Genomic DNA, 27219 nt, shown 5'->3' with positions numbered 1-27219 from the left:
TGTGACCTGAGCGTGAACAAACTTGTATAACCTGAGCTTGAAACAAATTTGATGACAAGAATCTATCAACTGCTGAGTTTAGAAAAAAACTTATATGACCTAAGTGCAAGAAATTGAATTAAGACAGATCAAAAAGGCAATTTTACTTTTATTCATTTTATGATGTTGATATCTTTCAGAATTAGAATACGATCAGAATCAGAATATTTTATTTTGCCAAGCATAACTGGGTCATGCCTGGAATTAGTCTTGGCATGCAAAGGGCTAAATACAGCAATACAAATACAATACAAATACACCAATTTCAACATAGACAATTGTCCACCTTAATACAAAGTTTGCCTCAGTTGTGCAAAGTGCAATCAAGTCATATCAAATTAAACAAGTTAACAAAAAGTTTGCCTCAGTCCTGTGCCTTGAGGTCCGGGTGGCGATGGACTGAAACCTCCGGCCTGAAGGGAGCTGGCTGAAGAAGCGGTGGCCTGGGTGTGAGGGATCATTGGTGATCGTCAATGCCATGGAGTGCAGTCTGGAGTTGTGGAGGAGGTCCAGAGGGGGGAGTGGTTTCCCAATGATCCTCTTTGTTGATCTGATGACCCTCTGTAGCTTGTATCTGTCGCTGGCGGAGGAGCCAGTGAACCAGCCCAGGATGGAGGAGCAGAGGACAGATTTGATTGTGGTGGAGTAGAATCTCGTCAGGAGTTTCTGGGTCATACCAAACTTCTTTAGTTGTTAGAGGAAGAATAGCCCTTTGCTGGGCTTTTCTTTGGGTGGAGGTGGCGTTGGTTTTCAAAGTCAGGTCATTGGAGATGGTAGTGCCCCGGAGGCGGGCACAGTGAACTCTTTCAACTTCTGTGGCGTTGATGCAGACTGAAGGTGGGGGGCATACTTCCAAAAATCAACAACCATCTGAATGTTTTTTTGAGGTGTTGAGGACCAGGCCACTCTCTCTGTACTAGTGCCAAATTCTATCAACCTGGTGGCAGTACTCCAGCTCATCATTTTTGGTAATGAGGCTGATTATGGTGATGTCGTCACTCAGTGAACTTGATTACTTTGACTGAGTTTACCGTGGATCTGCAGTTGTTTGTATATAATGAGAATAGAAATGGCAACTGTAAACATCATTGAGGGGCCCCTGTGTTAGTGGTCCTTTGATGTAAGAGGATAGCGCCTTACTTGACAACCTGGGATCTGTTATTGAGGAAGTCCATGATCCACAGGCAAAGGTAGGGTGGACCTTGAGGGGGCTGATGGTGTTGAACGCTGAGTTGAATTCCAGTAGGAGGATCCTGGTGTATGGGTCCGGTCTATCCAGGACAGATGTTTATGGCATTGTCGGTGGACCTGTTTACTCTGTACACAAGCTGGAATGGGTCCAGCAGGACCTCTGTGGAAAGTTTTAGAAGAGGCAGAACCAGACTCTAGAAGGTTTTCTGTTTAAAAATACAGCTTTATTGAATGCATAAGAATAAATCATCATACACAGTTTATGTTGCAAATACAACACCTCCAGCAACTACCCGGGGCCGTAGGAAATATTTTATTTAAAAGATCGGGGGCCATATGCAATTCACTTTTTCACCTGAGTTTTCTCCAAAGTGATATTTTTATAACTTGTCAATAAAATGTGTTTTAAACCACCAGCAAGCATACAAATACTCAAAATAATTTTGGCAGTACTTTTTCACCTTCTTTTTGGTACTTTTTCCATAGCAAAATGCTGAAAAGTTATTTTAAATTGAAGATGAAAAATTATCTCCTAGGAGAAAACTCAGGATAAACTGTAAATTGCATATGGCCCCAGGTTTTTTATACCACATCGTTAGATGATCCATTTGAGAAAAGGAAAATATTTTCATGGGAAAGGGGGTATAAGCTACTGATAGGGATGCAGTTCAATTGTTGGTTACGGTTTCTCTTTAATGGCTTGCTGGAAGCCATGCTAATGATCAAATGTATAATTTTAACCATGATAACAAGTAGTATAACAGATTTTAGGGTGTTTTAGAGTTGAGGCCCATGTCATTTGAAATGTCAAGAGAATACATAAATTATTACCTTAGGGGCTCTGCTTTTTAAATATTTATTTTTAAATATGTATGTCGTGAGGTTATATTACTGTTATTTTTTTTACAAATAAAGGTTTGTCATTATTGATAGAGTACAACAAACAACACAAACAAAAAAAATAAACCTTTATTTCCAAATAAAAGAGTTTCACCATACATTGTACTAGGAACATCATATAAATGGTGTGATAAGCTAAATAGGCAAATACAATGTGTGGGTTTTAACTAAATAGCACTGTTTATTGTACAACTATAAGAATTGAAAATAAAGTAATTACTAAAAAAAAAAATACACCTACAAAAAGCCTAATTTATCAAAAAAAAATATATATATGTAGATTATTTAGGTGTGATGAGTAGTGATAAAGTTATTGCTGAATGAATGGGAGCAGGGCTGAAAGGTAAAAGTTACTCTTGGTGGTAAGGGCTCTTTCACGCTACAGGCAGCGGTAAAAGGCTAAAACGCTACGTTTTGGCTGCAGGTGTTTTGAAGGCATTTTAACGCCAATACATTGCTATCAGTTGTAATGAGAAACGCAGTGGTTAGCCCTAAAAAGCTCCTGGGAGCTTCAAAATGCAATGCTCCAAAATGCAGCGTTAAGTGTGAAAGGTAAAATGAGTCTATGGACTTTCATTTTACCTTGGAAAACACCAACTATGGCCGTGGCTTTAAAATGCCGAAAAAGGCTCTAGTGTGAAAGGGCCCTGAGGATTAAACAGCCCGAGGGCTGAAGTGGTTAAAAATCATTTTTTTCCTTGGATTTTTTTAAAATTGATTTTCTCAAGGTCTTTTTGAAAAAAAATGTTTTTGATTTGTATTCTTCCTATTCCCTCTAACTATTCTGGTTTGCACAAAGGGTTTTTGCAATTTACATGAAAAATAGCTTGTCTGCCCTGTTCGTAATTTCACGTAACTTGCAAAGAAAAAAAAAATTACAAATGGATTGCGCAAATGGCAGGTCCTTCAGTGGGGGCTCGGGTCCTCTTTTCCACAGTCTAAGCCTCCCTGTACACTGCAAATCTGTTTTGCGATTCCGATTCTGATTCCGATTTGCAATTCTGATTTTCCCTGAATGCAATCAACAGAAAATTTTCTTGTCCTTTTTAAATAGTTTTTTTTGCATTTTTTCTTGTTTTTTATTTTTTTTTTGGGGGGGGGGGGGGGGGGAGGGGGCATTCATAGTCATTGACATGCATAGTCACAACCCTCCCTTACATTTAAATAAATAAAGCACAACCATGCACACAAAATTAAATGCAAGAGCATTCTACTGTATATACAGTGGTGTGAAAAACTATTTGCCCCCTTCCTGATTTCTTATTCTTTTTCATATTTGTCACACTTACATGTTTCTGCTCATCAAAAACCGTTAACCAGATAACATAATTGAACACAAAATGCAGTTTTAAATGATGTTTTTTATTATTTAGTAAGAAAAAAAACCTCAAAACCTACATGGCCCTGTGTGAAAAAGTGATTGCCCCCTGAACCTAATAACTGGTTGGGCCACCCTTAGCAGCAATAACTGCAATCAAGTGTTTGCTATAACTTGCAACAAGTCTTTTACAGCGCTCTGGAGGACTTTTGGCCCACTCATCTTTGCAGAATTGTTGTAATTCAGCTTTATTTGAGGGTTTTCTACCATGAACTGCCTTTTTAAGGTCATGCCACAACATCTCAATAGGATTCAGGTCAGGGCTTTGACTAGGCCACTCCAAAGTCTTCATTTTGTTTTTATTCAGCCATTCAGAGGTGGATTTGCTGGTGTCTTTTAGGTCATTGTCCTGCTGCAGCACCCAAGATCGCTTCAGCTTGAGTTGACGAACAGATGGCCGGACATTCTCCTTCAGGATTTTTTGGTAGACAGTAGAATTCATGGTTCCATCTATCACAGCAAGCCTTCCAGGTCCTGAAGCAGCAAAACAACCCCAGACCATCACACTACCACCACCATATTTTACTGTTGGTATGATGTTCTTTTGCTGAAATGCTGTGTTACTTCGACGACAGATTTAACAGGACACGCACCTTCCAAAAAGTTCAACTTTTGTCTCGGCGGTCCACAAGGTATTTTCCCACAAGTCTTGGCAATCATTGAGATGTTTTTTTAGCAAAATTGAGACGAGCCTTAATGTTCTTTTTGCTTAAAAGTGGTTTGCGCCTTGGATATCTGCCATACAGACCGTTTTTTCCCAGCCTCTTTCTTATGGTGGAGTTGTGAACACTGACCTTAATTGAGGCAAGTGAGGCCTGCAGTTCTTTAGATGTTGTCCTGGGGTCTTTTGTGGCCTCTCGGATGAGTTTTCTCTGCGCTCTTGGGGTAATTTTGGTCGGCCGGCCACTCCTGGGAAGGTTCATCACTGTTCCATGTTTTTGCCATTTGTGGATAATGGATCTCACTGTGGTTCGCTGGAGTCCCAAAGCTTTAGAAATGGCTTTATAACCTTTACCAGACTGATAGATCTCAATTACAGTACTTTTGTTCTCATTTGTTCCTGAATTTCTTTGGATCTTGGCATGATGTCTAGCGTTTGAGGTGCTTTTGGTCTACTTCTGTGTCAGATAGCTCCTATTTAAGTGATTTCTTGATTGAAACAGGTGTGTCAGTAATCAGGCCTGGGGGTGACTACAGAAATTGAACTCAGGTGTGATAAACTACAGTTAAGTTATTTTTTAACAAGGGGGGCAATCACTTTTTCACACAGGGCCATGTACGTTTTGAGTTTTTTTTCCTCACTAAATAATAAAAACCATCATTTAAAACTGCATTTTGTGTTAAATTATGTTATCTTTAACTAATAGTTAACGGTTTTTGATGAGCAGAAACATTTAAGTGTGACAAACATGCAAAAGAATAAGAAATCAGGAAGGGAGCAAATAGTTTTTTACACCACTGTATTTTGCTATTTAAAAAAAGTGATTTTGCTTGTTGCGGCAGAACACGGGTCACATGCCATCAAATATGTGGTCTGTTTGATTCCCGCCCCCCCCCCCCCCCCCCCCTTCAAACATGAATATAACACTTAAATCATGAAGCAACTACACTGTCCTAATACATGCCAGAAGTGGCAGCTACCATTGACATTCCACTTATAGCCACACCTCTGTATTCACTGGGGAGGGCTGTATCAAATACTCACTGGCCCAATAGCAAAATTCTTGCAAGGCCCCACCCCAACCTACATATCTTTCACTGGTGGCCCCCTTCTTCTATTAATTTCCCTAGTAGTAAGTGTGACGAACTGTGTGTGAGCGGCTACTCACCACAGTCAGGCACGGAATCTGACGTTTCCAGATAGAGAAACGCCAGATGCAAGAGTAGTCAAGGGATGGCTGGGTCACAGCAAATAATCAGATAATAGACAGTACAATAGGATGAGACACGAGATTAGTCAGATAACAGGCCGGAGTCGGCAACGGGAAATCAGATATATGAAGTACCAAGGATCAGACAAAAGATTAGTAATTTCGGCAACAGATCAGAAGGCGGAAGTTATGCAAGGGTTAAACAGGAGTATCCTGGGGTTCTGCCAGTTCAAAAGCGCTCGGAACTAACTGGGTCTGCGGCTTAACAATGACTGTCAGCTACAACAGACACCAGAGCACTGAAAGCCCAAGGAATATATAGGCAGCTCTGGGTCTGTAGCTCTTCCCCCTGAACAGGTGATCAATCAGGAAGTAGCTAGGGCAGAGGTGTGTCAGCTAATTGCTGATCAGCTGACATGATTCCTAAGTCTATAAGACTTCTCACTTGCTGCAGGCGTGTGTTTGAAAGCGCCAGCATTACTAGCCTCCTCGAGAGGCCTGCATGCAGAGGAAATGGAGTCACTCCTGGAAGCCACGAAAGCGCCCGCTCCACAAGGCCGACCACGAGCAGGAGAGGTGAGTCTGCTATTCCTGACAGTAAGACTCCCTAACACTGCTGGGTGGCCTGATGAGCTTAGTGACTGCAGCTCTGAAATTCTTTGAGTCTGACAGGAGAAAAGCGCTATACAAATGTTGATGTTATTATTTGCCTAGTAGTCCTCTCCCCCATATAGCTTTCCCAGGTGGTAGTGGTCCCCGCTCGCTGGGGAAAAGGCAGAACAACAGCAAACAATGAAGAACACATTTACATTAAAAGATGTTGGGACCAGCATATCCCATCCCCCCCCCCCCCTCCCCAGCTATGGGCCCCATAGCAGTCACTGTGGCTGCTATGGACTATGGATTTTAAAACATTGTAAAAGTGAAAAATTGCACAATGATATATTTCTAGCTAGTCCAGATAAAAATTAAAGTAGTGACACCAACATATGTTGCTCAGTTTTTAAAACCTGTAAGGGAAAGGGGCGTGTCTGTGTCTAGACATAAGAGCCTTATCAATAGAGATAAAAGAGTGGTCTCCTGAAGTGGCGTACACACGCCTGATTCATTCAAACGTTGGGTCGACAGTTTCCTCGTATTTACAGTCTGTTGGCAGGCTGATAAGGCTGGTGTTGACTGATCCGTTCAGCCTGCCAACAGACTGTACACTTGAGGAAACTGTCGGCACAACAGCCGCCCCGCAGGTGGGACATACGGCCTGTCGTTTGAATGAATCAGGCGTGTGTACGCACCTTAACTGACAAGATCACCTCTTATCAGCGTTCCAGCAATTCCATCCTGCGTGTATTTTTGTTAAACTGCAGCAAGGCTAAGGAATATGTATTTTTTAATGTATTTTAATATTTCAGTATTATTTAATAATATGTAATATTTTAAGACAAATGATGGCCATGCTTGAAAAAAAAATTCATTCTTTCCTGGAGTTTAGTTTTACTAATAGTACTTCAGGCAACTTTTTTGAGTTAGGTGCGAGAAACTGCACATATTTCATGCTTTACGGGATGAGCTGAGAAGCCAACAGCAGCTGTGAGGTCCAGTGTAGCTCCGGGGGGCGGCTGGAAGGTGAAGTTCTGCAGCAATGTTGTAAAGAAGAGGAAGAGCTCCATTTTGGCCAAGTTCTCACCAGCACAACTTCTCTTACCTTTGAAAAAGTTAAACATAGAAATCAAATTACGAAACAGAAAAACCTAGCAAACAACGTACTGCACTTTCCTAGCTGTTGGACTGACATCTTTCCAGGATCAAATCTCTGTAGCTCATGTGAGGAAAGCATCACCTAAGTAAGTTGGCAAATGCTGTTCATTAGTCCTTAACCACTCAAGTACCAGTGGTCTCTGCCCCCTTAAGGACCAGAGACCTCTGGTACAATACCACAACGGAAATGGCGGATGTGCGCTGCGGACGGTGATTGAAATCTACGCCCTGCCAGTCAGGAACCCACCAAAACAGGGTGTAGATTTCAATCACCTCAGTCCTAAAGTAGTTAAAGTGTACCCGAGGCAACATGTAACATGATGAGATAAACATTTGCATGTACTGTGCAAAACATCCTATACTATAAAATCCCTGTGTCGCTGCGTCCGTCCGTCCATCAGTGCTTTTTAGCACTGCGCATGTGCAGGGACAAGACGCAGCGACACCGCTGAGAGCCAGAGGAGGACGGGCCATGAAGGGCGGGTGTGTGTCTGCGTGCGACGGGTGCATTAGCAACAGAGCTAGCCCGTTTTTAAACGGGCTTAGGCCACTAGTTATTAATAACCAGGCTGTTTAACCAGCCAGGCTGTTTAACCGGGTTTTACCCCTTCAGCATCCAAGCAATTTTCTCCTTTCAGCGCTCCTTACATTCATTCGCCTATAACTTTATCATTACTTATCACAATAAAATGAACTATATCTTGTTTTTTTCGTCACCAATTAGGCTTTCTTTAGGTGGGACACTATGTCAAGAATGATTTTATTCTAAATGTGTTTTAATGGGAAAATCGGAAAAAAAAAACATTATTTTTCAGTTTTCCGCCATTATAGTTTTTAAATAATGCATGCTACTATAATTAAAATCCATGTAGTGTTTCTCATACTGCTGTAATTTTAACATATGTATATGTACCAACTACATATCAACTATGTATGTATCTGTATTTATTCTATTCAATGTCATGACTGTACAGTGTCTTGTATTTCTTATGTATATTTGTTCCCCATTATTTGTTTGTACTATGTACAGCGCTACGGAAGATGTTGGCGCTATGTAAATAAAAAATATTAATAATGATAATAATAATGTAACTTATGTGCCCATTTGTCCCAGTTATTACACCGTTGAAATTATGTTCCTATCACAATGTTTGGCACCAATATTTTATTTGCAAATAAAGGTGCATTTTTTTCAGTTTTGCGTCCATCCCTAATTACAAGCCCATCATTTATAAAGTAACAGTGTTATACCCTCTTGATATAAATATTTAAAGATTTCAGTCCCTAAGGTAACTATTTAAGTTTTTTTTTTATTGTAATTTTATTTTATTTATTTTAATATTACAAAAAAAAATATTGGTAACAATTGGGGAGTGTGGGAGTTAATGAGTTAATTTTATATTTGAAAATAATGTATTTGTATGTGAAAAATATTTTTGGGTGTAGTATTACTTTTTGCCCACATTATTTTTTTTTTTGGAGGCCCTCTACAAGCGTTGAAAGGACGCTTGCAGGAAGTTTAGGGAGGCTGGGAAACTGAGTTTTTTTCACAATGATCGCGCTGCTTCTCATAGAAGCATGCCGATCATTGCGGGGGCAGAGATGAATGAACGGGAATGGTTTTTCCCGTTCATTGATCTCCGGGCAAGCGGGCGGCGGCATGCACGATTGCGGGAGTGTGCGCACGTGCCAGCAGGGGCAGCAGCGGGGGGTGCGTATATCTACGCTCCGGGCGGGAAACTCAAGTCCAAAGGAGCGTAGATATACTGTACCCAGGCGGCAAAGTGGATTAATATGTTTTTTTGTACTAACGTTACTCATTTTTATCAGGGTTGGGACAACAAATCCGACAAATGCACGAGTCCCTTGAATCTTGTAAGAGATTCAAGATTCATGGATACGAATCCCGACACCATTTTGCACCAACAGAATCCAACGAATCCCAATGCTGCGAGGAGCAGGAGTGAGGAAGGGGAGATTACAAGCTTTCTCCTCAGCGATGGCGAGAGAATAGAGCCTGTCTGACTGAGATAAGATTTATTACTATACAAACATTTCTGAATAGATTGGAGAGCTTGCACTACAGGATGAGGTTCCAGGCTGCACAATGAACACAGAGCAGTGGGGGGAATTTGATTTTGTGGCTGACAATCCCTCTTTAAGAGAATCTGTACTCTGAAATTCTTACAATAAAAAGCATACCATTGTATTCATTATGTTTTCCTGGGCCCCTCTGTGCTGTTTCTGCCACTCCCTGCTGCGATCCTCGCTTGTAATTAACAGTTTTAGGCAGTGTTTACAAGCAAAAGTCATGGCTGCTAAAAGCTTGTGATAGGCTCTGAGAAGCTCTGTCTGTGACTCACACAGAGCCTGCAGGGGGCGTGGAGAAAGTGTGTATATCTTCTACCTATCACAGCAGAGCAGCACATTCCTGCCTGAGTGCCTGAGCCCGACAAAGCCATCAGAGGAAAGTAGATTATATAACAGAGATAATACAGCCACTGTGCAACTAGGAAAGGCTGCAGTAAGACAGACCACATTACAACAGGTATAGGAACTTATAAGATAGAAGAAATAAGGCTGAGAATTTGGTTACAGCGTCTCTTTAATAACCAGCTGGGCGTTACGGATGAGCTCAGCTTGTCCAGTACCGCCGCGCTGGATTGCTCAGGCCCTGGTGGGCCGATTTGCATATTTTTTTTTCAAACACGCAGCTAGCACTTTGCCAGCTGCGCATTTGTTCCGCTTGCCGCAGATCCGCCACAAAAGAGGGCCCCCCGCAGACCCCTTGCGCAGCCTGGCCAATCACCGCCAGGCTGTGCTATGGGGTGGATCGGGACTCCCCCTGATGTCAATGACGTCAGTCCGATTGTCGCCATGGCGACAGGGGAAGCCCATACAGGAAATCCCGTTCAGAACGGGATTTCTTGTTGGGTATTTGCGCCGGCGGCAATTGGAGGAGTGGGTGGGATAGCGAAGGGAGGGGGGGAAGCATGTAGCTAGCACTAGGTGCGCTAGCACCAAGAAAAAACCCTCCCGTGGCCGTGCACCGCATATAATCAGAACGCTTGGGAGGTTAAAGCCCTACTAAAGGTAAACCAAGAACTAAACACTGACTAGTTCAGCACTGCCCTGCATGTTTGACCTTCCTCTAACATCATTTTCCATAGTATTACCTCTTCCTTTGCCAAGAGACAGGAGCCCTTCTGATACTGTATATTAGAGGTCTTTTCCCACTTGCATTGCTCCAAGCTTCTAGAACTAGGTGGCACACATGCACTGTCTAGCATTTCTGTACGGCAGTTAAGACTGGGAAAATAGAAGAAAAGTTGCACCTGGGAATGATGTGATCAATATCATGTGAGCTATGGAAAATGGCAGCTGCGGTTGGCTGACCTAATCCATACTCGTTCTGCTTTATTTACTGTATAGCCACCTCCACAGTAGAAATATACAGATGTGACCCACCCCTAGTATACTGTAAATAGCCAGATGTGCCATCAGTACTAGGCAGCCCCCCTCCCCGATAGCCAGATGTGCTCCCAGTATGCAGCCTCCCCACACATGGTGAGCAGAATGAATCATGGAGCTGACTGAGGAGCATAATGCAACCAGTTACAGCAACCTCCCTGCTGCTGTAACTGGCACTTTTAGGTTCTGTGCCTGCCTTCTCAGAACACCTTGCAGCAGGACAGTCAGGGCTCCAGCTTGTACACCAAGTCACATTTGCATGCATTGAAAAGTGCTTCTCTTTTTATTGCATTGGTAGCTATGCATTGATCTAGATCCTACCATAAACTGACAAATGTCATAGATCTAGAACCCACCACCCACTGACACACTTCAAATATACAACACACCACAAACTGACTATTGTCCACAAACTAACACTTGCTTCAGACATGAAACATATCAAAAACAGACACTCGTCTCAGATCTTGAGATCACAAATGTAATTCTGTCACAGACCTAGAACACACTACCTATCAAACTGATACATGTCCCAAACCTGGAACCCACCACAGACTGATGCCTGTCCCAGATGAAGAACCTACCACAGACTGATGCCTGTCCCAGATGTAGAACCTACCACAGACTGATGCCTGTCCCAGATGTAGAACCTACCACAGACTGATGCCTGTCCCAGATGTAGAACCTACCACAGACTGATGCCTGTCCCAGGTGTAGAGCCTACCACAGACTGATGCCTGTCCCAGATGTAGAACCTACCACAGACTGATGCCTGTCCCAGAAGTAGAACCTACCACAGACTGATGCCTGTCCCAGGTGTAGAGCCTACCACAGACTGATGCCTGTCCCAGATGTAGAACCTACCACAGACTGATGCCTGTCCTAGATGTAGAACCTACCACAGACTGATGCCTGTCCCAGGTGAAGAACCTACCACAGACTGATGCCTTTCCCAGATGTAGAACCTACCACAGACTGATGCCTGTCCCAGATGTAGAACCTACCACAGACTAATGCCTGTCCCAGATGTAGGACCTACCACAGGCTGATGCCAGCTGGTTCCCCGCTGTGTCAGTGGCTCCTTACCCTCTCAACATGGTGAGCGGAGTGTGCTGTTCAAGACTGACCTGTGCTCTTCCAACTTACGGAATGGAGCAAGCAGTGTCATCTGCAGGCAATGTTTGGGGATTCCTCCTGTGTCATAACTGCTGTGTCTCAAGGCGCCAATACATGGTGTCGTAGATATGAGACACAATGACTGCAAGACTGGAGGAAACTCAAAAATCTTCAGCACTGACATGAGACACTGCTCACTCTGCTCCACAAGCAGGGGGGCATGGGTCAGTCTTGAACAGCACAGTGCACACCGCTCACCATGTTGCAGGGGGTTAAGGGGAATGGACGCAGCAGGGAGCCAGCTGACAAGTGTGGGATCACTTCTCCACCATCTGTTCCACTCTAGAAGCCCCCACTGATTTGCATATCCACCGAGGGTGTACCTTTTCAGCACGTTTTATTCCCCAAAAATTGGCTTATACACGTTTATGTACAGTAATGCTTTAAAGAGGAGCTCTCAGCCATACTATCTCAGAAAAAAACACATATATAAGTAGATAAATACTTGCTCTAATTACATATGTATTGCACTGTCCACATTTTGATTTTAGTAATTTTTCTACAGTAAAAAAAGAGAAAATCCTTCTAATGCTGGATACACACGGTGCGTTCCCGCACTCGATGTGCCGCTCGATTCCCGTTGATTCATTTATTTCCAACATGTCCGATTCACATTTCGATGGATCGTTAGGTCAATTTGCCATACTTTACATGGCAATCGACTTAAAAATCATCGAAATCCACTCGGAAATGCTCAGAAATAATCGAATCGACGGGAATCGAGCAGCACATTCGATGCGGGAACGCACCGTGTGTAGCCAGCATTAGGATTCACCATTTTGACTGTGTCTATCTTGAAGCCATTCCTGACATCATTTCCTCCCTTACTCTGTCTGTGTATCATTGCCCACCCTCCTCCCAGTCTTCAGACACTCCCACCCAGCTCTGCAGTAGAAAGTGCGTCTGTCTCGGTATGAGAAATATTGGCCATCAGAGAGAAACAGGGGTGTGGGAGGAGAAAACAGGAGGGAAAGAAGCTTCAGCCAATCAGGTTGCATTAGTTATGTCTGAAGGGGAAGTATATAAGAAAAACAAGAAAACCCTTTGTGCAGCAGATGTACCAAATGAGAACCAGGGAAATTGGGCAATGATGTTTTATGGAGAAGAAAAGTAAGAGTGCTTTTTAACTTTTGGATTGCCTGGTTAGCATCCTTATTACTTGTTTACCAGATAAAAATAAAGAATTGATTTTTGATTTTATGCCCGACAGTTACACTTTAACCTCAAAACAGTTATTGATATACTGTAGGCTCACAAATGATAATTACCAAAATAAAATGGCGAAAAGGGGAAATTAGTGACAATAAAAATGTCATCAGCAACTAAAACTACAGTGTGTGTAGCTGTACATTTTGGTGTCACCCACTTGATGATGTCAGTCTTTGTGGTCTGAACATTCAACAGTCATGAGAGAGGTGTATCACATGGTCCAGACCAGTTGGCATACGTGAAAAAAGGGCGCCGGGAAAAAAGGGCGCAGGGTTTTAAGTTGAAAGTAAGATGTTAATTTGCGCATAATGTAGCGACTACGTCATGAGCATGTGAAGTGTACTCCCAGCCGTGGGCACGCAATGTAGGACACCTGTGCACTAATGCCTGACCTGGCTGACCTGGGGGTCATTTAGTTAGCAAAGGAGGGGGATGGAGGAAAACAGGGGAGTGGTGGGCATTAGGACAATACATACTTGCCTGCCCCCCCACCCCCCGTTTCTCCATCTGTGTTCAGCTCTGGTATCCTTTAAAGAGGGTCTGAAGTAAAAAAAATTACCTTCTTTTACCATCTAGTCCTTTTTAGCAGTATGAGCAAAGATGAATCACTGCATTTGCCCTGCTGAACAGTGTTTTTAACCCCCCCCCCCTAAAATCCCCCGGGCCAAAATCCTCCGATACTTCCTGGAGGAGGCAGAGCTTGGGCAGTAGCTTTGCCTCTACTTGCGTCAATCTGCGCTGATTGCTGCCTTTCCCCTCCTCTCAGTCTTCTTTCTCTAAGAGGAGGGGCGGGGAGAGGCGGTGATCAGCGTAGATTGACTGGACTGGAGGCAGAGCTACAGCCCAAAGCTCTGCCTCCCCCAGGCATCAAAATCCACGACCTGGCAAGTTGTGGATTTTTGCCCCGGGATTTTGGGGGGTTAATACATCGTTCAGCCGTGCGGATGCAGCTATTCATCATTGCTCATACTGCTAAACAAGACTAAATAGTAAAAGGAGAGAATTTTATTCACTTCAGACTCTCTTAAACACCCATTACACAGTTACATAATGTCCACTAATTTTCATATGAGCCATCAATTCACAGTAAAGATCAGTGAATCTGGGCCATTGGCCCTGAATCATTTTTTCTCCTGAGTATTGTTGAAGGAAATGCTTTTACCCCTTATCAATAAAACTCCAGAAGTTGAAATTAATTTTACCTTGCTACCATGTTTCCTGCCTTTTACTACTTTTCACTTGTTGGATGTAAGATGGAAAAATATATATTTCTTGCAAGAAAATTTAGGAGAAAGGTTTATTGAACCAGGGTCACTGGGTCAGATTTCTCAAAAACCCATCTGTAATGATCCGCTCAGCTGGCTGCACAGGCAGACAGCTGATTGACCATTCCTTATGTCTGAGAGATGCAGGTCTCTGGAAAAGAGACCTGGCTTCATCCTGCAACTTTCAGAGCTGCTTTGCTGAGGAATTTGCATACATGCAAATTACCCAGCTGGCTCCTTTGAGGGCTGGCACTATAAAGACCTTCTGCTGACCAGAAGGCTTTGCTGGTCATAACGGTTTGTTAAATCACTCCTGGAGTGTCAGCCTTTCCTGTTGGATTGTTATAGTTAGTTAGAGTAATTCTGGGGACTGCACTAGGCAGCTTCTCTAGTGCAGTTAGCCTGCTTATCTGTTTTGTCTGTATTGCCTCTCTGTTGCGATTGTCCTGTCGCCAACGGTGGTCGTCAGGAAATCGTTCTGTCTGTCTTGGAGTATAGCTGGAGCAGCGGTTGCTACCAGCTATCTCCTCTGTTTGTCTTGCTTGGATCGCACTAGCCTCTAGTGGTAGCGGCTGTGGATCCTTCTGATCTGCTTTCTTGGAGTATAGCTGGAGCAGCGGTTGCTACCAGCTATCTCATCGCCCTGTCTTACTTGGATTGCACTCGCTCTGGCGGTAAGAGCAGTGGATCCTGCTAACTCTGTTTCGATACTTGGATCGCACTCGCTCTGCCGGTAAGAGCAGTGGATCCTGCTAGCTCTGTTACTTTACCTGGATCGCACTCGCTCTGGCGGAAAGAGCAGTGGATCTTTCCTATCCTACTTCCCGTCCGTCTGTCTGTCTTGTCTGATACGAACGCTTGCTGTAGGCTCGGTGAGGTAACCATCAAGCAAGCGCTCGCGTTCTCCGTTTCGTGTTTGTGTGGTGGGGGTTAGTTAGGCGTGCTTGTCTCCAGGGCCGGAGCTACCATAGGAAAAAATGGGCAATTGCCCCAGGGCCCCAAAGCCTTTAGGGGCCCCCCAAGGTGTCCCTCCACCATCTTAACTGTTGCTCCCCAGGGACTCTGCAGAGTCTGTTAAATTGGGAGGTGATTGGGGGAGGGTCAGCAGCCAGCTCAGGGGCCCAGGAGGGAGATTTGGCTACAACAAAGGGCCTCTAATGATGCTTTTTGGTCGGGGGTGTCTGTTGGGGGGGCCCCCCAGGCTAATCTTGCCGTAGGGCCCAATTGTTACTTGAACCGGCCCTGCTTGTCTCTGTTGTGCTTAACATGCGGAGACCGCGCTGTAAACGCGTTCGCTGTTGCGAATGAGTGCGGTGTTCGCGTTTAGTTAGCGTTTGTTGTTTTCCTTATCTTCTCATTGTATGATTTGCTGTGCCTTTGCTACTCTCATGCCCTGTCTTGCTTAAGTCTTGTGTCACCTCTGGCAATCGCCTCTCTCGCGATTGCGTTCCTACTTTGTTTCTGCTGTTGTGTGTGCACCGTTGCGGGTTGGCGACTAGCAGGGCAGTTTCTAGGCTAAATTTCACCCAGGGCAAGGGTGTAAGAATTGCGCCTCCTTCCCCCCACCCCCGTGGACTCGGGAACCCTTACTCTTTAGGAACATAAACACAGCCACAGGTCACAAGTAGATCTGTCTACTTTCTAGTGACCAGCCGCTCATCCAGGAGGAAGCAGGAAAACACCCAGGCGAGGAGAGCCCGGAAAGCCAACTCCTCCACGGGCGCCGCGCACTGACAGCCTGCAGTACCGTTACAAGACATCAGGTGTCATCACGCGGTGGTGACATGATAATGACTTGAAGTCTGATGCAGGCAGCCTAGGAGGAGTCAAGGAAGGTGATCGCGCTGGTAATCTTATTTCTTCTTCCATTTGGCTGCACCACGCGTCACCAGCTCCCTAGCGGTAATGTCCTTCTGCCTGCGCCCCCCCCCCCTTTACCTACTTGCTGGTCTGCGCCCAGTGCGGTCGCCCTGCCCGCACTGCCTAAGAAACGGCCCTGGCGACTAGATTGGAGCACATACATACATTCTGTCCCTGTGCTCATTCTCATTCGCAATCGCTTCCCTTGCGATTGCGTTCTCACTTGGTTTACTCTGTTGTGTGTCCACCGTCGCAGGTTGGCGGCTAGATTGGTGGACATACATACATTCCTTATCTGTGCTTATTCGGTCTTGTGTCGCTGTTAGCAATCGCCATCTCTTGCGATTGCCTTCTCACCTGATCTTCATGGTTGTGTGTTCATCGTCGCAGTTATGGTGGACTTTGGACACATTTGTGGTGCTGCTTATGGAATTACTCACCAGCAGAAAATGGTATAAATGCGTCATTCTTAACAAAGTTTCCATCTGAGTCTAGGAAGTGCTGAGGATAAAACTCATCTGGCTTCTCAAAGTATTCCTTGTCTCGAAGGACTGAATGCAGTAATGGAATAACATGAGTCCCCTGGAAAAAAAGGAAAAAAAAACACAATGGAAGATTGCTTAAAGCAACATTTTACAGTAATAAGTTGACATTGACATTGAGAAAAAAGTTTGCAATCCTGTCTGTATTCAAAATGGTAGAAAAGAAAGAGAACTTTAAGCTTGCTCTCATGTTTATAGTCCACATAGATATATGTCCCACAGAGGATGTCCCCATACTTTGTAGGAATCTTTTGGATCCATCACTAATGCAGAAACCTTAGAATGAGATTGGCCTCTCCACACTGCCAAGGCTCCTCCTTAGAGCTGTAGACCCAACAGTGGTCCATAGCCTATTAATTTATCCTTTCTTAATGGAGATATTTTTAAAACTTACCAATAAAATACCATAACTCATTAGCAGCTTCAAATGAAATGTTTCATTTGAAAGCTGCTGTGCATTCGAAACCTCGGCAAATCCCATTTCACTGCCTACTTGCCTAGTGAAGTCAAACGAGCAGATGGCGGAGAGCAGTTATAGTTACCTGTTCTGGACAGCTTCTTCTCTTCCTCCACTGATGGGTCCCAAACACATTGGATCACATATGACAGGAGACCGTGTCATTGTTACAATGCCACCCGGTGAGGGAAGATGGGTGATGGAAGAGATGGAAGAGACCCTTCCATCACCCCTCTTCCACCACCTGGTGGTGTTGTAACACTGACATGGACAAGCAGAGAATTGGGATTCCATTGCCTCCATGGTGAAGAAAGCAGGGCTGGATTTGTACTTTTTGCTGCCTAAGGCTCACTTTAACCAGCCGCCCCCTGACTATGACCAACATAATACCCCCCCCATACACAATTTATGCACACCTTTTCCCAATAGGAGCAGTTGGGTTCCCCAGACTGCAGAACTGAATAGCCATTTTAACCCCTATACAGTATAGGGTAGCTAGATGACCTCCCCCTTCCCCAGTACAGTATAGGATAGCCAGATGACCCACCTCCCCCAGGAAAGAATAGGAAAGTCAGATTACCTCTTCTCCCCTCCCACCAGTATAGTATAAAGTAGCTTAATGACCTTTCTCCCTCCCCCCAGTAAAGTATATGGTACCCATATGACCCCGCCTCCTCAGTACAGTATAGGGAAGCTAGATGATCTCTCCCCCCAGTACAGTATAGGTTAGCTAAATGACCTCTACCCGTCTCCCCAGTACAGTACAAGGTAGCTAGATGACCTCTCCCCAGTACAGTACAGGGTAGCTAGATTACCTCTCCCCCCCCTCCTCAGTCCAGTATAGGGTAGCTAGATGATCTCTCCCCGCAATACAGTGTAGGTTAGCTAGATAACCTCTCCCCAGTACTGTTCAGGGAAGCTAGACAACCTCTCCCCCTCCCTCCAGTCCAGTATAGGGTAGCTAGATGACCTCTCAACCCAGTACAGTATAGGTTAGATAGATGACCTCTCCCCCTCTCTCCAGTACACTACAAGGTAGCTAGATGACCTCTCCCCCTCCCCCTAGTCCAGTATAGGGTAGCTAGATGACCTCTCCCCCTCCTCCAAGTACAGTATTAGCTATATAATCTCTCCCCAGTCCAGTATAGGGTAGCTAGATGACCTCTCCCCCTCCTCCAAGTACAGTATTAGCTATATAACCTTTCCCCAGTACAGTACAGGGTAGCTAGATGACCTCTTCCCATTCCCCCCAGTATAGTACAGGGTAGCTAGATGACCTTTCCCCTCTTGCTACCTTGTACCTTTTCACAAGGACATTTGTTTCCATGGAGGGGAGAACATTTTCAAACAGGGCCGTCTGTTTGAAATGGAAAGTGTAACTTGCACTCAGAGGCGCCTTTAGGCACCAGCTGATAAGACAATTGCCTGGAGCTGAGATTTATCTAGTGGCAGCTTCCAGGGAAAAAAAAAAAAAACTAAGGGTGCGGAGAAAAAGTTCTCATGAAAGCATCTGCTGCTCAGGCTCTCATAAGGAATCTACAAACCTTTTGTCTAGAACACTTTGTATGACATTCCCTAATTAGTGTTATCTTGGGATCTAGAGTGTGTCTGAGAACTCCTGTCCTGCCCCTCCTGAGGACCATGAAAAGAAAACACATCAGAAGAGGAGGATGGTGTCTTTCTATGGAAGCTGGTAAGCTTTGTCTGCTCTCTCACCATTGTAAAGACTGCATGTGGACAGCTAGATAAGGTATTACACAGAATGAAAAGTTTGACCGTCTCTAAACTCCAGGAGGGCTGCTGCAGCCTTGTGTGAGAGATTGGCAGGGACAGGAGTCTCATTACAGACAAGTCGCCTCTGTGTGATGTGGCTGCATTAGAGATAAGCTTTCTGCTACATCTCAGGCTATTCTCAGTATCTCTCCACTCCTCTTCCCCTCCCTCTTAATCATCTTGTATTACAAGAAAGCTAAAAAAAAGTGCTTGTCTCCCCTCTCTTTGGATAGTGTAATGGTTAAAGGGAAGGTCCAAGCAAAATAAAAAAAAATGAGTGTCACTTACCTGGGGCTTCTACCAGACCCATGCAGCCATCCTGTGCCCTCGTAGTCACTCACTGCTGCTCCAGTCCCCCGCTGGCAGCTTTCTGACCTCGGAGGTCGGCGGGCCGCATTGCATACGTTTTTACGCATTCCCACTAGTGCAGGAACATTAACACATACATTTTTACGCATTACTGGGTCAATGCGTAAAAATGTACGCATTGAACCAAATTTGCGTAAAAATGTATGTGTTAATGTTCCTGCACTAACGGGAATGCGTAAAAACGTACCAATGCGGCCCGCCGACCTCCGAGGTCGGCAAGCTGCCAGCGGGGGACAGGAGCAGCAGTGAGTGACTACGAGGGCACAGGATGGCTGCATGGGGCTGGTAGAAGCCCCAGGTAAGTGAAACTCATTTTTTTATTTTGCTTGAACCTTCCCTTTAAGGGCTCTGCCTCTGGCACAGAAGACCTGGTTTCAAATCACAGCAAATCTCAGCTCTTCCTACTCAGTAAGCCAGCACCTATTCAGTAGACTCCCTAAGGGCCCATTTCCACTTGTGCCATGTGTGGCGGCACTTCCTGGTCTACGGGTACACAGACAAATCCCATCAGCCGTGCCATGCACAGCTATGGAATTTGCAGCCTCCTGCACGAAAAAGGGATGGCAAAGTCTGGCAAATTGCTAGTGCAGACGATTTGCCTGGCAGCGCCATTGTTTCCTAAGGCAGAGTTTCTCCAGGTGATTTGCCTGCGGGGAAGCCCTGCGGATTCAGCGTGGAAACTGCATTAGTGGAAATGGGCCCTAAAACTGCTACTGCCTACTGAGTGAGTCTTAGTGGCTGCAGCCCAAACAATTTGAGTCCTCCAGGAGAAAATAGCAATACAAATGTTCCTTGTCTCTCTCTACTTTGCCCCCTCCCCCACAATCTTACCCTCACAATTTAATCACCCCAATATTGTAATTAGTAACCCTAGCCTATAGCTGTCAATACATGCCTTCATTTTTATCAAGAGATTATTTCACTATGATTAAATCTGGTGATTATCAACCACCTACATCGATCATACTTTTGATCAATTCATGGCAAAAATGTATCCACTGGCGTAGGGCCCGTGGTTGCAACGGTCGCCGTGGCGACCGGGCCCGCCTCCTGGAGAGGCGGGGGAGGGGCCCGGGGGCCTGGACCCCCCAGGTGTTGAAATCCCTGCAGCGCACTGCGGGGATTGGCTCCCGGAGACAGAGCAGGGCTACGAGAAGATGGCTGCTGAAGCCCTGCACTGGAGACTATTTGTGTCTCCGGTACAGGGCTTCGGGCGCCATCTTCCCGTAGCCCTTCACTCTGCCTGTCAGAGCGGGAGAAACTGGCTGCAGGAGAGGATCATCGCTGGAGGAGCTGCACGGGGGAGGCTGGCTGCACGTCGGGGAGCTTACGTCAGAGGCTGGCCAGGTGAGTACATTTTTTTTTATTTGTACAGGTTTTTTTTCTGGTGACTGCTCCCCACATAGCATTTATTTTCTGGTGACTGCTCCCCACATAGTGTTTATTTTCTGGTGACTGCTCCCCACATAGCGTTTATTTTCTGGTGAATGCTCCCCACATAGCGTTTATTTTCTGGTGAATGCTCCCCACATAGCGTTTATTTTCTGGTGAATGCTCCCCACATAGCGTTTATTTTCTGGTGGCTGCTCCCCACATAGCATTTATTTTCTGGTGACTGCTCCCCACATAGCGTTTATTTTCTGGTGACTTCTCCACACACATAGCGTTTATTTTCTGGTGACTGCTCCCCACATAGCGTTTATTTTCTGGTGACTGCTCCCCACATAGCGTTTATTTTCTGTTGAATGCTTCCCACATAGCGTTTATTTTCTGGTGACTGCTCCCCACATAGCGTTTATTTTCTGGTGACTGCTCCCCACATAGCATTTATTTTCTGGTGACTGCTCCCCACATAGCGTTTATTTTCTGGTTACTGCTCCCCACATAGCGTTTATTTTCTGGTGACTGCTCCCACATAGCATTTATTTTCTGGTGACTGCTCCCCACATAGCGTTTATTTTCTGGTGACTGCTCCCCACATAGCGTTTATTTTCTGGTGAATGCTCCCCACATAGCATTTCTTTACTGGTGACTGCTCCCCACATAGCGTTTATTTTCTGGTGACTGCTCCCCACATAGCGTTTATTTTCTTTTGACTGCTCCCCACATAGCGTTTATTTTCTGGTGAATGCTCCCCACATAACGATTATTTTCTGGTGAATGCCCCCACATAGCGATTATTTTCTGGTGAATGCTCCCACACAGCGTTTATTTTCTGGTGAATGCTCCCCACATAGTGTTTATTTTCTGGTGAATGCTCCCCACATAGCGTTTATTTTCTGGGGAATGCTCCCCACATAGCAATTATTTTGTGGTGAATGCTCCCACATAGCGTTTATTTTCTGGTGAATGCTCCCACATAGCGTTTATTTTGTGGTGAATGCTCCCACATAGCGTTTATTTTGTGGTGAATGCTCCCACATAGCGATTATTTTGTGGTGAATGCTCCCACATAGCGTTTATTTTGTGGTGAATGCTCCCACATAGCGTTTATTTTCTGGTGAATGCTTCCCACATAGCGATTAATTTCTGGTGACTTCTCCACACATAGCGTTTATTTTCTGGTAAATGCTCCCACATAGCGTTTATTTTCTGGTGACTGCTCCCCACATAGAGATTATTTTCTGGAGAATGCTCCCACATTGCGTTTATTTTCTGGTGACTGCTCCCCACATAGCGATTATTTTCTGGTGAATGCTCCCACATTGCGTTTATTTTCTGGCGACTGCTCCCCACATAGCGATTATTTTCTGGTGAATGCTCCCCACATAGCGTTTATTTTCTGGTGAATGCTCCCACATAGCGATTATTTTTTGGTGAATGCTGCACACATAACGATTATTTTCTGGTGACTGCTCCCCACATAGCGATTATTTTATGGTGAATGCTGCACACATAATGATTATTTTGTGGTGACTGCTCCCCACATTGCTATTTTCTGGTGAATGCTCCCACATAACGATTATTTTCTGATGAATGCTGTGCACATAGCGATTATTTTCTGGTGAATGATGCGCACATAACGATTATTTTCTGATGAATGCTGCGCACATAACGATTATTTTCTGGTGAATGCTGCGCACATAACAATTATTATCTGGTGAATGCTACGCACATAATGATTATTATCTGGTGAATGCTGTATATAGGGATTCGGATATGTGTGTGCTTCGGGTGTTGCGGGGGGCTGTTGTTGCCGGGAGGGGGGCCCACATCCAGATTCCGCATCGGGGCCCAGAGGTTTGTAGCTACGCCACTGAATGTATCAAAGTTACGATCAAACTGTAAATTTTTCAATTGGACACAGTGATATAGAGGCGGTGGATCAGTTGCTCATAGTATTGCACTGAACCACTAAACACAATTATTTTCTGGTGAAATGCTGCCGCATTGCAATTATTTTCATGGGTGGGCAGCACAGGTTTCCTCGCCTGGAGTGACAAAATGGCCAGGGATGCCTTGGCTTACAATGTAGCAGCTGCATGATTCAGCCCAGATATGTCGCAAGAGAACACAGGCGCCAAAAGGATAAAACAATATAAAAAGATTAAACCATGGACGTGGTAGAGGTGGATTCTTAGCCACTCCAAAGGACTCCACAATAGGCTTGTGGTAGCAGTGCTGCTCGGATACCCCTTTTCAAAATCCGAATTCAATTCGGATCCGGATACCCAGATATCTGAATCCTCTCCCCCCCCCTCTCTCTCTCTCTTTCTCTCTCTCTCTCCCCCCTCTCTCTCTCCCGCCCTCTCTCCCCCCCTCTCTCTCTCTCTCCTCCCTCTCTCCCCCCCTCCCCCCCTCCTCCACCTTCCAGTGGATTTCCTCCCATGCTCCCACGGATCTCCGATTGAGGCATCACAACTCCTAGCATGTCTCCATAGAAGAACCACAGCTCCCTGCATGCTCCACAAAGGCATCACAGCACTAAATATGCACACATAGAGGCACCATAGCACCCAGATGACACCATAGCAACCAGCATGGCACCACAGCACACAGCAATGGCGGGTATGGGCACACTGGGTGCTGTGGTGCCATGCTGGATGCTGTGTAGTGCCATACTGGATGTTGTGGTGCCTCTGTGGGGCATGCTGGGTACTGTGTGATGCCATACTGGGTGTTGAGGTTCCTCTACTCTGCCTGAGGGACAACCGGGGCACCCCAGAATAGATAAGGGGCACGTGCCTCTGATCTGAGGCTAGCAACGCCCCTGGGTGAGTCCATGTTCCATGCCCACTGCTCTAATTTCTGGAGGAGTAGAGCTAAAGGGGGACCGAAGGTGAGGGAGGGGGGGACCTAGGCCCACTTCCTTCAGTGCCCCCTCCATAAATTAGAGGGGGGCCCGAGGTGAGGGAGGGGGAAGTCGGGCCCTTCTCCCTGTGCTGCACCACCCTCATGTCCCTTAAAATGGCCCCAGAGCTGCTGCCCCCCCCGGCTTCTCCATGACCTTCACCCCCCCCCCCTTCCACCTCATGGTCACATCCATTGCGGAGATGATTGTTACGCCCCTGCTCTACTCTAATCTTAACTCTTGCAAAGAAAAATGGAATTCAACGCCATGCTTCCTGCAAATATATTTAGTATAATACTTATGGAACACTTACTTTGGGTATAAAGCATCCCTTCAGTGTCACATCTTCAGTAGTGCAGTGTGGGGCACTCATTGGTGCAAGGTCGGCAAATCTTTGAATTTCATGGATGACTGCATCGGTGTAGGGCATTTGTTTTCTATGAGCTAAACAAGGCTCTCCTGAGCCAATAACTTTTTCAATTTCATTCTGAACGTTTGCTGTTAAAGAGAAAAAGGAAATAGAGATTGATTGTTTTTTGAAGAGGATTGCAGCTTTCCCTCAAGATTAGTGATAATTATGCAAAATTTCACATAAATTAAAAAAAAAACAGTTTCAAATGAGGCAGTCATACACAATTTTCATGTAAATTGTGAAAAAACGCTCTTGAAAACATGGAGTTGTACTAAACAAACACTGTCCTCTTAACAATGCAGGTGACCTAACACTGTATACTTATGCGACAGCAGTGAAGGGTAAAGCAGTGAAAAGTGCTAAATAGAGTAAAATAATTCTACTCTACACAGTGTGTAGATCTAACTTTTACTATGTGCCCAATGCTACAATAAGATGATAAAGCTGAACAACATATCTAAAACACACCTGAGCTAACTTTTTGTGAAATGGATGCAGATCTGCGTTGCGCATTACATAAGTTAGGCACAGGGCGAGCCTCATGATGGCTCACCCTGCTGCCGCTGAAATTCCTGTGGGCGTAAAATTCAATTTCCCCCTCCGAGTCGTAGCAACGGTGGGGGGGACACAATTTGGGGTTCGGCTTTCACCGGCACCTGGATTACAGCTACACGGGTGCAGACTATAGCATTGCAGCTTTAGCAACGCAGATATCAGGTGCTACATGGCACAGTCCTGACATTGAAGTAACCTACTTCAGCTGTTCTGTCCCTCTCTCTTTTCCTCTCCTAACAGCAGGGGCGTAACTAGGCCCCACTGGGCCCCCCTGCAGAATTTCAGAATGGGCCCCCCCCTCCCTGGGGCCCGCTCGGGGCCGTTTTGGGGGGCTGGAGGGGTCGCAGCATGATGGGAAAGCCGTGGCCACAGTCGGTGGGGAGGGGGGATGCTCCCCCCCTCCCTCACCTCGGCGCTCTCCCCTCTGCACTCCCCTCCAGCTTAAATAAGTGTCCATGGGCAGCAGCAGGCAGCAAACAGATACATACCTTCCGTGCACTCCAGCCTGCGTTCCTCTCGCTAGCCTCTGACGTGACTTCCTGTTATACCGGAAGTCACGTCAGAGGCTAGTGAGAGGAACGCAGGCTCGAGTGCACGGAAGGTATGTATCTGTTTGCTGCCCGCCACTGCCCACGGACACTTATTTAAGCTGGAGGGGAGCGCAGAGGGGAGAGCCCTGAGGTGAGGGGGGGGAAATGTCCCCCCTCCCCGCCGACTGTGGCCACAGCTTTCCCCTCATGCTGCGACCCCTCCAGCCCCCCAACACGGCCCCGAGCGGGCCCCTGTGAGAGCAGGGGTTGCAGGCCCTATGGTTACGCCAGTGCCTAACAGCATAAACTCGCAACGCAGAGTGAAAACCTCATGTTTTCCTACCAACATCCCCGTGGGCCATAGGGTTTTTCTGTTTGGTGATTCTTGTAGGGGCCAAGAATACCTAGGTGAGAAGTAGGGAGAGACCGGGAGCACAATGGTGCAGTATCATCAGGTATAGGGAGGATACAAGTATATACTGTATACTCACAAAGGTTGTATGCAGTTCCTGCAACCACCGTATCGGCCTGCAGGGAATTAACCATTCCTGCTCGGTACCCCAGGACCTGCTGGATACTGGAGGGTCGCTCTCCTGTGGTACGATAGACTTTCCAGAACAACTGCAAACAGGGTCAGACTGGGACCCTGGGGGCACACCAGAGAAATGTCAACCTGGGCACTGGCAGTGAGTTCCGGGTATATGGAATCCCCCCCTGAGTTTGTTGTTGTAAGGCAATGTAAAATACTAGGCTAGCTGATAAAAGTGCAATTAGAGGGCAGGCAAGCTGGTAAATATCCACAGCATGATGCAGAGCTTGCCTGGAGGGTCCATTGGCAAAAATCTGTCTGGTCTCTTCTCATTGTTTAAATGACTGCATGTGTGGATAAGGTGTTAAACAAGTGAAACGTTTTTTTACAGTGCCTAGACTCCAGGAGGGCTGCTTTCTGACTTGTGTGGGAGACCAGTAGGGACATGAGACCTATCACAGGCAAGTAGCCTCTGTGTGATGTGGGACTGCAATACAGATACGCTCTCTGCTCCATCTCAGGCTATTCTCAGTCTCTCTCCACTCCTCCTCTCTCTGGGCTAGTGCACACCAAAATCGCAATAGTAATTGCTAGCAATTAGTGAGTGCAATTTTGTGAAGCGATTTTCAGAGCGATTTCTGAATGAATCGCTCAAAAAAATGCTACATACAGTATACGGTACTTTTGATTTTGGAAAAATCACAATGCTGCTGTGGGAACACCCTCATAGGGTAACATTAGCCAAGCGCTTTTTTGAAATCACTGTCGATTTGAAAAACGCTCAGAAGCCCTCTTGGTGTGCACCAGTCTCCTTCATTCACCTTTGTTTCCTTCTTCCCCTAGTGCTGGGTCACGGGTGTCTGTGTCTTCTTGTCATACAGGAAAGCTAAATAAAAGTGCAATCCTGGTGAGGCAAATTATTATTATTATTTAGTATTTATATAGTGCCGCCATCTTCCGCAGATGCATTTATCCCTGCATCATATGGCTACCGCTTGCGCTATGTGACACTATGTAGCATATTCCACTGAATTGTCCAAACTAAGTCTATCTCCCGTTCCTCTCTCGGGGAGTTGTTCCAGCGCTGTCCCCTGTTCAAATTTGCTGCTACCAGAAGCCCTCAGAAACACTACTGTCCTTGAGTACTTCCAAAGATAGGCAGCTCCGTAATACGCCAGCGCACTTTTGTGCATGGGCAGTATGGAGCCACCTGTATTCGGAAGCACTCGGGGACATAAGTACTTCTGGACCTTTCAGGGATATCCCCCTTAAAAATCCTGCGTTTGCCCCTGCTGGGGCCTACACATCCCATGATTGTGGTGAAAAAAAGAGCATGACCATGCACCGGAAAGTGGGCGTGGTCATATTGTATCATGGATAGGGCAAAATGTACATGAATTTAGCAGCATTGTAATTAATAAACACTGCTACCCAGCAAAACTTTGCAAAGAGTCCACCTTTAATATAAAGTAATGTCCTAGTTACCATACATATGACATGGATTAGATTGTGAGCTCCTCTGAGGACAGTCAGTGACATATCTATGTACTCTGTAAAGTGCTGCAGAAGGAGTTAGTGCTATATAAATACATAATAATAATAATATGGTAGGACATTAGACTGACTATTATAGGATTAGATTGTGA

At 45.5% G+C, this 27219-nt stretch overlaps 1 protein-coding gene across 1 annotated transcript in view; it reads right to left on the bottom strand.

The window, feature by feature from the left end:
* Nucleotides 1–6844: 6844 nt before the first annotated feature.
* Nucleotides 6845–27219, bottom strand: part of LOC137571263 (cytochrome P450 2K6-like) — a 113904-nt gene continuing 93529 nt past the window's right edge. The window contains exons 7-9 of the mRNA XM_068280142.1: nt 23861–24045; nt 16556–16697; nt 6845–7081 (exon numbers count right to left, since the gene is read on the bottom strand). Of these exons, the coding sequence (XP_068136243.1) occupies nt 6903–7081; nt 16556–16697; nt 23861–24045 (506 nt within the window). The 3' untranslated portion in view covers nt 6845–6902. The remainder of the gene's footprint in view (nt 7082–16555; nt 16698–23860; nt 24046–27219) is intronic.

Source organism: Hyperolius riggenbachi, chromosome 4 (genome assembly GCF_040937935.1).
Source record: "Hyperolius riggenbachi isolate aHypRig1 chromosome 4, aHypRig1.pri, whole genome shotgun sequence".
Classification (NCBI taxonomy): Eukaryota; Metazoa; Chordata; class Amphibia; order Anura; family Hyperoliidae; genus Hyperolius; species Hyperolius riggenbachi.
This window is presented reverse-complemented; position numbering and strand designations above follow the sequence as displayed.